At 30.1% G+C, this 11650-nt stretch overlaps 1 protein-coding gene across 2 annotated transcripts in view; it reads left to right on the top strand.

Moving 5' to 3' along the window:
* Positions 1 to 11650, top strand: part of LOC106458010 (prolyl 4-hydroxylase subunit alpha-2-like) — a 59716-nt gene that overhangs the window by 35509 nt on the left and 12557 nt on the right. For both annotated transcript variants that reach the window (XM_022384130.1, XM_013917460.2), the window contains exons 11-13: positions 3098 to 3172; positions 6151 to 6204; positions 9219 to 9287. In XM_022384130.1, coding sequence (XP_022239838.1) covers positions 3098 to 3172; positions 6151 to 6204; positions 9219 to 9287 — 198 coding nt within the window. The remainder of the gene's footprint in view (positions 1 to 3097; positions 3173 to 6150; positions 6205 to 9218; positions 9288 to 11650) is intronic.

Genomic DNA, 11650 nt, shown 5'->3' on the forward strand with positions numbered 1-11650 from the left:
GAACGCTCACATCCTTTTAATTATGTTTGAAATTATGAACATTGCTCAACATCATGAAAATTAAACCTTATTTTCAATAAGCAATCCTGAAAAATATTTGGGGGTGCTTAACTTTTTTCCAGGTGTATAGTATAGTTCTATTAACAGTTTTGTGTTGTTTGCGTGCTTTGGAAAGATATAGAATTAACGAGTTTCCTTATGTGTTTGTTTATCTTGTTGAAGTAATTTCTTTGTAGATCGATTTTTTCATACAAATACTGTTATTGTGAGAATTTGACATCTAAAGAAGAAGGTAATTGTTCGTAAGTTACGGAGTCCACGAGAGGGTAAATAGCAAGCACCTTAGATTTCATTGTGCGCTTTAGCCTGTAGGATCTGAAACAGTTGTATAGAACGCAGGTAAGTTTTTATGTATAAGATAGAATAATGTATGGAATGCAAAGATACGAAATTTATCTAAATGATGTTGAATGCACGCCTCTTTATCAAACTAATAATTTTCTGTAGTAAACAATAGCTTAGTTAGTGTAAGAACATAAGAGATACCGATGAATCTTAAGTAACACAATCTGTGTAACATATAGGCCGGTCATGTAAGAAATATAAGTTGTAAGCTAGCCGTTACGGGTGGCTACATAACGGCATACTATATTGTTATGTTACTTAGTGGTTTTTATTGCTTTATAATTCGTATATTTATCAAAAAGTCAAACTTATATTTCAAAATGTCCCATGGTTGCTGTGATGTGTGGTTGAAATGTCTATATATATTCATGTTTGGATCTTATGAGCTATTAATTTTTATTAATAAAAGTTCAAAGGTGGCATTATACCGTACACCAGCCCCAAAAAGAAATAACTTACTCGTCTTTCATACATTTACACAGATTAACTATAACTAATTTATAGGGACCGTGCTTGACCTATAATTTAGCGTGTCGGGTTCGAGAAATACTACCACACTTTTATCTATAAGCGTGTTATAAGAGTGAAAGTCAATCCCTTGTAGCGGCAGGCACTGCTATCTGTTTGTTTTCTCTCTAGGGTAGTTCAGAATTCGGGACTACTTTTTTTGAATCATATGGGTCTCTGACTTGGCCATTTAGTCTACGTTGCACGTGGTAGTTTAATGTGTTAAAAAAGCACCCTACTACCAACTGTACCACACGCATAATATGCCGTTCAGGTTGAAAATTGTTGATTTCAAATAATTTGATAAAGTACCTATAAAGAGATTAAACAGGTTATTTATTCAATATCGTTGTAAAGATATGTGTAAGAATAATTTAAACAGTAAGCTCGGAATCATGACCATGAAGGAAAGCAATGCATTTTGATAAATAAGCATACAGTTAGAACATGCATTCAACAGACCGCATGTAGCTCTAATAACTGTGAATTTTATACTTAAAAGAAAAACATTGATAGTAGACATACAATATAGTCAGTACCTGTAAATTAACATACTTGAATATCGAGGTAAACAAGTTGTACTAATAGTGTCTTTGGACGTAGGAAAGAACTATTTGGGTTTAGGGTTCGTTCAATGTTTTGGTAATTTTCACGAGCACACAAAAAGTTTGCTTTTTTTTTTACCTCCATCTTTCCTATGAAAGCGTGTGCATAAGGTGAAAAGTTTTTAATGAGATATTATCGGATATTAGTTATTATAAATACGGTATTGGGAAACAAAAAAAAAGAGATGTTTGGGTCTAAAAAATCAAAGTCGTTGTAAAAGTTATTTATTGTTAACAAATGACATCCTTTAGACATTTTGTTTTTTTGCACAAGCTTCTCCCGTCTTCCTCCCGAGTATACGTTTTGCACGTTCGAAAATTGTAAACTATCCTTTTCATGATGGGTTTGTTTAACTGATAAACACAAATATAAAAATAATAATAGTTTAAAAATATTATAATTTTTAGAGATCCTGTAATGTCACTGATGTAATCGAGAGAGTTACTTTAGGAAAAACAAAATGTTTACATTATCTCGTCGTAGTGGTCAAGCCAAAGTGTAATAGAGTGTCTTACTATCACCATAGTTATCTCAGATCAAGTTACTGACACGAAAAATTCATGGACGTGTACTTAAGTAAAATATAAACAAAAAACTATTAAATAAAACTAAGTTAATCATTATATATAATTATCACAAAACATTATAAATTCAGAATACGGGTCATATGATTATCCTCTAAGATATCACACATAATGACCATACTTGTAATGAAATCAGTTTGTTAGATTTTCTGCTGACAATATCTAACACTACAGAGACATTATCTTTTTACCCTCTGCTGTTAGAGGATAATTGATAGCACCCTCTGGTGGCACACGTTGAACTACTCCAAAGCCACTGGTCATGTGACTAAAGAAAGTCATTCTGTCCTTTGCTGCGAAATATTCTTCTTAGCTATTCGTATAATAAAATCAGTGAATAATATAAAGCGTGGTGTCATCAAGTAACGTGGTTAGCTGGGGTCTAATATGGTAATCTTTTCTACTTTCACTGTAGATAATATAGTATAAATTTGTGATATTCAATAGGATAAACTCAGAAGTTAACACGTTTTATATGTAACTAAATACCTTGGCTTACTGGTATAAACTTGAATTTTGAATCGTACAATTGTCTCTTTAATAAACAAACGTACATTTAACTAATTTTGATTTTGTTTTTGCAACTTTTTGACTAGTAGTTTTTGTATTTTCAAATGAATGGATCAATAGATCAGTCACTATATTAATATCTGATTTTAAGTTTGTTTTAAGATATTGTAGTAAATGCCTGAACGAAATAGTTATGATTCCAGCATATTTTTTAAATCAGATATTATGCAGTTAATGAAAGCCTTTTGTAAACGTTTTTACGCTCGTGAAAATTGTGAAGGACCCTTTACATTGTGTGTTTGTTTCACTGATGAATACAAATATAAAAATAGTAGCAACCATAGACCACCATCCATTGTCGGAAAACGTTCTGGTAAAAACGATACATTGACATGAAATAAAACGTTCTGCAGGAAAGATACCAGATCATAGTTGTGTTTACATATGGTTCAAACAGCTTCATTTTTATTCTTTTGTGTCTTCAGGTATCAAACTATGGTCTTGGAGGGCATTACGTAACTCATTTTGATTTTCACTTGATGACAAACTCAACCAGGCAGGTAAGGGTTTCAAAAGACTACTTTGTTTGAAACTTCAGTTAAGATAGAAAGTAAACAAAACTAGGGAGGCCAAGTTACAAATGAAACGAGTGGGCTCTCATATTATGACACGAATTTATCTGCCTGTTAATATATAAGCAACCATAGAAATAATCCCTACTGTAACTTGGTGCTCTTAAAAGCCATATCATAATTGAAAATTCCAGAGTACGTGTTTTTAAGAAAATAATTTAGCATACATATAAATACAGCATATAAACCATTTATTTATTTCCTTATTTACTTGACATAAGGAATAAGTAAAATTAATCCTTTTAAATGTTTTAACTATTTTTTTTACAAATTTGTCTCTTTTGCATTTCATTTGCTAAATCGTTATTAACAAGATAATATTGATATATATTAGAAAATTCTAGATTTAATATCAAAATTGATAGGAATTATGCTAATATTTTTACAAATGTTTATCGATGTTTCACCAACTTGGTTATCTTAGAATATTATCATTGCTTTACCATTCAGCACTGGTTAAAAATGGATAATAAGAATTCATAGAACAAAAAAAATGAGTTTATTACTACAGTTTTGTGACATTTAAGTTCCTTTCGTATTTGCCCCCCAGTGGCACAGCGGCATGTCTGCGGACTTACAACGCTAGAATCCGGGTTTCGATACCCGTGGTGGGCAGAGCACAGATAGCCCTTGTGTAGCTTTGTGCATAATTAAAAACAATAAAAAAAACAACAACCTTTCGTATTTTAATAATACAATATTTAATTTCACAAATGATAATTTTAGTCAGAATTCCGTTCTTCAAGCATGTTGAGCAAAGGAACGTATAAGTAAGTAAAAAAGAAACAATAATAAGTGTTAATGATTTAGCTCCTTATATATATATACATATAAAAGCCATTCTCTGTTCGTAATGCCTGCTTTGTTGGTAACGCTCAAATTGGCTCAATGGTTGGTCTCACAAGAAAGTCTCGCTTTCAAATACCAGTCAGATGGGGATTTGTTATAACTTTAAATTGTTAATTCATCACTTTAAAGAAAAATCATAATAACGTGGTAGTTTAAATTAGGGTTTTGAATTATTTGTTAACATCCACTTATAAAGACTGGGTGTCATAGTGGTTATAACGCTGAACTATTATGTGGAAGCCTCGTGTTCAAATCACAATCAAGTAGAGATTTTATGTTAATTTTTTAATATTGATGTTTTTTAACTTAAGTAAGAGATTTTTAAAAATTTAGTCAAAAATGTTATAAGCATGTTTTATAAGAAGTTATAACCTTCATGCATTTTCCCTTCAACTTCAAATTTTTTGCCTTTGTCAACACAATTAATAGATCGCAGGGCCAGACTTCTGACCATGTCTGAATATTTCTTCGACTAGTTTTTCGCGTGGTTCAATCTAATGTATAAGGTATTATGAAGAAGCAGATTTGAACATAACATAAAAGTATACACAAGTCAAAATTCTAATCAAGGACCACTTACAGAAGATGACCAAAATGCTGTTTTCGTGTAACACTAGAAAAAGGATAAACATTCTTTATACATATATTGTTACTATAATATAAGTTATTTTTAGAAAACATGTTCATGAAACATTTATTTAGATTTAATTTTCAGAAAAAATATTAATCAGAATTTACAGTCATATTACGGCCATTCGGCTAGTTAATATTAACTTCCGATCAAAGAAAGCTACCTGTTAAGATAAAAAGTAGAAATTAACATGGTAATAAATATAGCTAACTAGCTGGATAGGAACAATGTTTGTTTGGAATTAAGCACAAAGCTACACAATGGGCCATCTGTGCTCTGCCCACCACGGGTATCTAAACCCGGTTTCTAGCGTTATAAGTCCGCAGCCATACCGCTGTGCCACTGGGGGCAGCTGGATAGGAAATTGTCTTTCTGTTTTTTTTTCTTAACATAATAAACATTAAAAGTACAATAAAAATGCATAAAGGTATCAACACTGAAAAGAAAGACGTACTGTTTTCAAGAATTCTAACAACAGTAGTTACATAGTTCATTCTAATGCTGAGGGATATACAGTATTCGTGGTTTTTCCGAATTAAATGGGGGGGGGGGTCCAACTCCTTACCCCAGTGACCTACCTCATGTCATTTTTTTAATCGCTATGTCAAGTTTATTGTTGATTGATCAAGAAATGTGGAAATATATGAGGAACAGATACACACAACATATTGACGTGTTTTATATAGATAGAATATACTGTCATTTCTTTCTTTCTTTTTAAGATCATAATGCAATAAGTACTGAAATTACGAATTTATTGCCATCCTTTTAGTAGCAACCATCATCTTAGTAGGTCGTGCAGTACTATTTGTCTCTGTATTGATATTTACATATAGTATTACAAAACCAATGAAGGATGAGCCTGCCGAATGTACCAAATAAATTGTTTTTTTTCCTATTCTAAAAACGAAATATTTTAAATGCGTGCTAGTTACTTGGAGTCTTCTTGATTGAGAGTCTTGTTTTAAAATTACCTCACTAGGTTACAAGGATATTCTACTGTAAGTTTAAATTTATTTTATTTCTTGTTTTGGAAAGTACTTTGTTTCATTTACTACGTATTAAACTCTTAGTGGTAAGAGGTTAAGTCTGAAGGCTTATAACAGTAAAAACCGGGTTTGGATACACGTGGTGGGCACAATACAGATAAGTTATTATTTACCTTTGGGTTTAACAACAACAACAAATCACTATGAATTTTTGTCGTAACTAATTCGTGTTTCTGATATCTTACCGATAAGTCGCTAAAAATCGGATTTCGATAGCGGGGTTGGGAAGAGTAAAAATAGCCATTGTGTAGTTTTCTGTCTAACAAAAACCAAACAAACTATTACTTAAAGACATTCAAAAAGCTCATCTATTCTTGATGTTGTGATAGCGAATGATGTAATGCTTGACTAAATAACCAACTTTCGTTTATTTCCAGATCAGCAAGTTAGAAGAATTTATTGGTCAGAGAATTGCTACTTTCATGATTTATGTAAGTGACAAAAATGTGTCTATGATGAAATCAAAATGCAATTTTTCAATCATACATACCCTTTCTAAAAACATTAATAATTATGAAGTTTTTTTTGTACCAGAGAATAGTTTTATAAGTTTAAAGTCTTCCAAAAAATTAAGCAAACTTTAATGTATTTATTTTACTTGAGTTTTATTGCCTTTTGCAACTGTTCTATTTTGTTTTCATTGTTTAATGATGATAGAAGTATATTTATGTAATTTTCAAATAACTGAAAAATAATTTTAACATTTACAGTAAAGTAGTGGTGATTGGATATAATTTAAAATATTAGTTAGAATAGGTGGTTATAGAAACTTATGATAAATAAGTTCTCTGTATATATACATATAAGTAAAGTGATCTCGTTAAAAAATTATATTCCATGGTGTGTGTAAATATGATAGTAAGAGATGAGTGTTTTTGTTCTGCTCATTAAAGAGGCAAATAAAATGTTTTTCATAATATGCATTATATTGTACTTATAAACACATCAGTGTCATTTTTTAAAGAATATTGCACTCATGAATGCCATTCCAAAAAACAATACTCAAAATAAAAACAAAAAACCGTAACAGGAAAGAAGAAGCTTTCCTTGAATAATACCTCTGTTGATGAAATAAATTATGAATTTCTATTTCCAATTTTAGTAAGCCTAGCATTGAGAGATTGAACTCATTAGTAAGACAACACTTAAAACAAAGATATATTGGAAACCTAAAAAGGATTTATCGTTCACCTTAGCCTAACTAAGTAGTAATTCCCTCTATAAGCAACAACAAAAATCATCTCTTCTAGATCTTGGTTATTTCAAGGTCTATATTATAATTGAAAATTCTCTGACTACATGTTTTAAGAAAATAAGCTATTGTGCAGTTAGATCAACAAAATAAACCAATATTCAATGTCAGTACTTCTCACTGTTAGAGGAGTAAAGTGTATGTAAATATACTTACAGTTTTGTATATATATTAACCATGATAATAAGTGGAGGAGGTCATAATTAAGTGGCAAGACAGTGTAACATTCATATTTATGTTATTTTAATTTTCATAAATATTATACTCTCAGTTAAATATTATTATTTTTTACATATTTTATCCTTTCATTTTCAATTAGTTAGTTATAGGTCTTAATGTGCAATGATGTAAAGTAAATAACTAAATTGATATTCTGTAGAGATTCGTAAAGTAAAACTTCGTGCTACTTTGTATGCCTTTTTTATATTTGATAAAACGGGTATATGTATTTTTTTGTAAAATTTGTAAAATACATTTTCAGGAAGTCTGGCTGGTGGTCAGATGTCCGATTTTTTATAGTAGGAGTGACATTAATTAAATATAGTTAATTAGTCCATTATAACTAATGCAAGTAACCAAACTAATCATCTTGCAGTTAGAAGGATATTTTTCATTTATTTAACTGTTGATATGTAGAAATATTAGTATGATTTTAAGTATTACAATAACAATTCAAAATGCATATAAAAGAATTAAAAGCTCAATAAATAAGATTTTAAATATAAGATTTTGTATTAAAGAAACTAGTTACGACACATTCGAGTATTCTCTTCAGTCTCACAGTACAATGTGAGACTGAAGAGGATGCACAAATGTCTAGAAATTCAATAATATAAAAACTACTGACAGTTTGTTCCTTTTCCTTAGGCTTTCACTAACTGCTACACACGATATTGTGTTCTATTAACAAAATTAACTTAGCTAAAATAGTAAAAATGTATATAAGAATTGATCATTATACCTGGTAATGTGTTTTAATATTTTAATTATTATGATTGTTTTCAAAAATATTTGTATTATTTAATTTAGTACTTTGTATGTATTGTTGTTTGTGGTTTTTAATTTTTAATATTATGGTATAATTTATAATGTTATTTAGACAGAATGCATTTTTACTTATTTTCTCTAGATGATTTCTTCACAATTTTTCTTTCTCTTAATCAACCATATTACAAGTTATCAGTTTTTTTCTTATAGTTTTTATATATTTTTGATTACTGTATTTGTTTTTTCCTTATAAAAAATCAATTGAATTTGGTTTTGTAATTGATGTTTAAAGAAATTATTATGAGATGTCATGTAAAATCTTCTTCCATTCATTTGTCTTTAATGACATTCTCTGTTTTCATTGTAATATTTTCTGTAACTGGATAAAATAACATTAGCACCTTTTCAATAAGGGCATAAATAATAATATATTGTGCTAAATCATCTTTCCTTATAGTTAAGGAAATCTATCAGATTTATAATTTTTTATAGTAACTTCTATTACCTTTAGCATTATTATTGTTATCAAAATTATTGTCAAAAAATGAAACTAGTTCAGTGATCGCTGTCAATCACTTCACCTACTTCACAATTATATATTTTCGACATAATAATTAAATCTAAAATACCATTTTCTCCAGTTTGAACATAGCTAAAACTGTATAAGTATGAATGTACGATTATTTATAACATCAAACAAATTACCACCATTTGTATTGAAGTTGTTGTTGTATCCAAAACTAAACTTTTTTGTTATTAAAATTCATCTGTATATAAATATGTTCATTATATTGTCATAAGTATTAAATCATAGATGGTTCAAGTTTGTTTTTAGATGAGATGTAAATATTGATCTACTTAAATTTTATGTGAATAATCATTCATTTCTATAATCAGAAGTTCATTAATGTGAGATCAAATCGTAGTTACAAACTAAGAATACTTCACTTTTTTTTTCTAACGTCTAATTACTAAACCTTATAGGTGGTTTTCATTCACTCAAAAACAGATGGTTGTTAAAAAAGTCCTTTATTTGTGTTTCTCCACTTTTACCTGTAATATATATAAAGCGAAACAGTTACATTAGTTTTAACGTATAAATGAAAGATAGTACATCTATGTTCGATATCAGTACTTCTTTATCAGAGTGTTAGATTGTATGTAAATATCTTTACAATTGTTTATGTATATATATATATATTATAGTTGACAGATGTCGAAGAAGGTGGTGCTACAGTATTTCCATCATTAGGAGTTGCAGTTCGACCAAAAAAAGTAGGTTTTAGCAATTCTATATGATTTTTAAAAGTGGTCTATTTATGCTTCATCCCGTATAAATAAACATTTCAAATATTTCCAGTTATACCTTTCTCTTATTGGGGTTCGACTGCTGACAAGAAAGACACTATGTGAAGTCTTAATGGAACTTAGAATTGTAATATAGATCCAATCAGAGCTAGTTTTTGTCACAATTTGCCTGGTGTTCGAAGGATGTCTTCTTCACCAGTATCCAGTATAGTAAGCCAATTGTAAAGAGAAAAGAGAATGATGTTAAGACTTTTGTCTTAATCAGCGTTTATGACCAGCAAACGTCTGTGCCAACTGAGATTTATTATTAAGGTTTTTTCTTTATTATTGTGAAACAATCATCTGCCACTAACTTTCAATTTTGGTCAAATCGAACTTAATTATAACCGTTATGAATCTATTGAACCTTCTGTTACTGTGGTTTAGTAACTTATAACTTACGTGTTGAATTTAAGTGTATTTTACTAACTCCCCCTTGGGTGATGGTTCCAAGATATGGTCTCCTACTCATATTGGAGTTTCGGTATTTACTTATTCAGAAAAGAAAATATTAAGGAATGAATATTATATAAAATATATTTGAGTCTTTTAAGTACTGCCTAAAAAAAGAGCAAAACGAACATGGTATCTCATATACTTAAAATGAAATAGTTTGTTGCAACACGTTCTACTAATTACTCGTTCTAACAAGACTTAATTATCAGCTTCTGTTCATCTTATCTCTTGTATCCATATTTACAGTTAACCCTTCAGCCTTTTCCCTAAAAGATAGTGTTGGGAAATTGTTCATTGATGCAAACATTGTATTAAAAATAAATTTACTGTCATTCATCACCAGTTACTGCTTCAAAATCTATTGTATATAATTTTATCATAACAGCTTTAAAATGTTCCTTGATAATAGAGCAACAAATAATTAACTAAACTATACAAATTCCACGCTATTCCAGATATCCTGTCAGTTAAAACGATAATTAGCTTGTCTCATCTCTATTTGTTAATATTATTAATCGTTAATGTTGAGGGTTCTCTATAAAATGTACCATTGTGAAAACGAGTCCAAATTAGATTAAATGTCACACGTTTCTGATAAAAAAAAAAGACTCGTTATGTGTGTTTAAAAACTTAAATAAGATTAGAAAATCTTATATGCATTACTGTTGCTCCTAAGCTTGACATTCTTATATTTCTGCACCATCTATTGAGTAACATATTTGACTTGTAGTGGTGTAATGTGGTGTAGCTAGGTGTAAAGCCTCAAAAGATGAAACACTTTCCTCGAAAAGTACTGGAAATAGTTATGGAAACGCAAAGATGATACATGTATATAGGATTTACAAACGGCGAGTAACAGCAACTAAATGGTTAATTTATTATTAATACAATACATCATTATAGGAAATACAAGAGGAAAGCAAATAAGTTCTTTAGTGCACTAGTATTTTGTATTCCCTTTAACCAGAGCAGTACTTCTCGTTTTTAAGTTAAGGCTTATTTCTTTACTGTTATATACATACAACTAGGTCATTGGCAAGGTCTCTACTGGATTGTTGTATATCTTGTAAAGAGCATACTTTGAGTTACTGAACATCAATTTTAAGAGATAATGTTTTCTACATATACAGCTTTTGTTATCACATACCCTCTCCGGGGTTTCTTACAGTTCCTACTGAAATTAAATTTCGCCTTAGTCAGTTTCATGAATATTTACACGTTTGTCATGTGGCCTTTCTGTACTGGCAACGATGTGTTCATTAGCACACTAGTGCTGTGAATAGTTTTCTGTCTGTATTTTTGGGGCATTATACTGATGTGGCAGTGTCATTTTCGTACAGTAGAGTGGATCAATTCCATAATGTTTGCATTTTATACCCATTCCACTCACTCTTTCCATAGCTATTTCCAATATACATATATGTACATATATATTGACTTAAACAATTAAAGCAGTAGTTGTCTTAAGATCTGAGAATGTTAAATCTCTCTTGAATGGCATAATGAATGAAAGTTAACAAAATATACATAGAAACATTTTACAGTTAATTTGTTTTTCGGTATTTTGTACCCGAAAACAACACATGTCTAAACAGTCAGGTCAGAGACCTCAAGATCCAAGCGTAGCCCTAATTCAGAACTGTTAGAGGGAAGGCTATCACTTAGCAGCATCCACTCAAATGAATAGTGAGATTTAATGCCAAGATTATAACTACCCAAGAACTACAAGTCGGGACATATTAGTCGACAGATCGTGGCTCGATTCTTGAATCTTCGGATATGCAGTGCAACACAATTAACCCACTAAGGGCTTCGTGATGTTTGAAATATTTGTC

Source organism: Limulus polyphemus, unplaced genomic scaffold (genome assembly GCF_000517525.1).
Source record: "Limulus polyphemus unplaced genomic scaffold, Limulus_polyphemus-2.1.2 Scaffold404, whole genome shotgun sequence".
In the NCBI taxonomy this organism is placed as follows: Eukaryota; Metazoa; Arthropoda; class Merostomata; order Xiphosura; family Limulidae; genus Limulus; species Limulus polyphemus.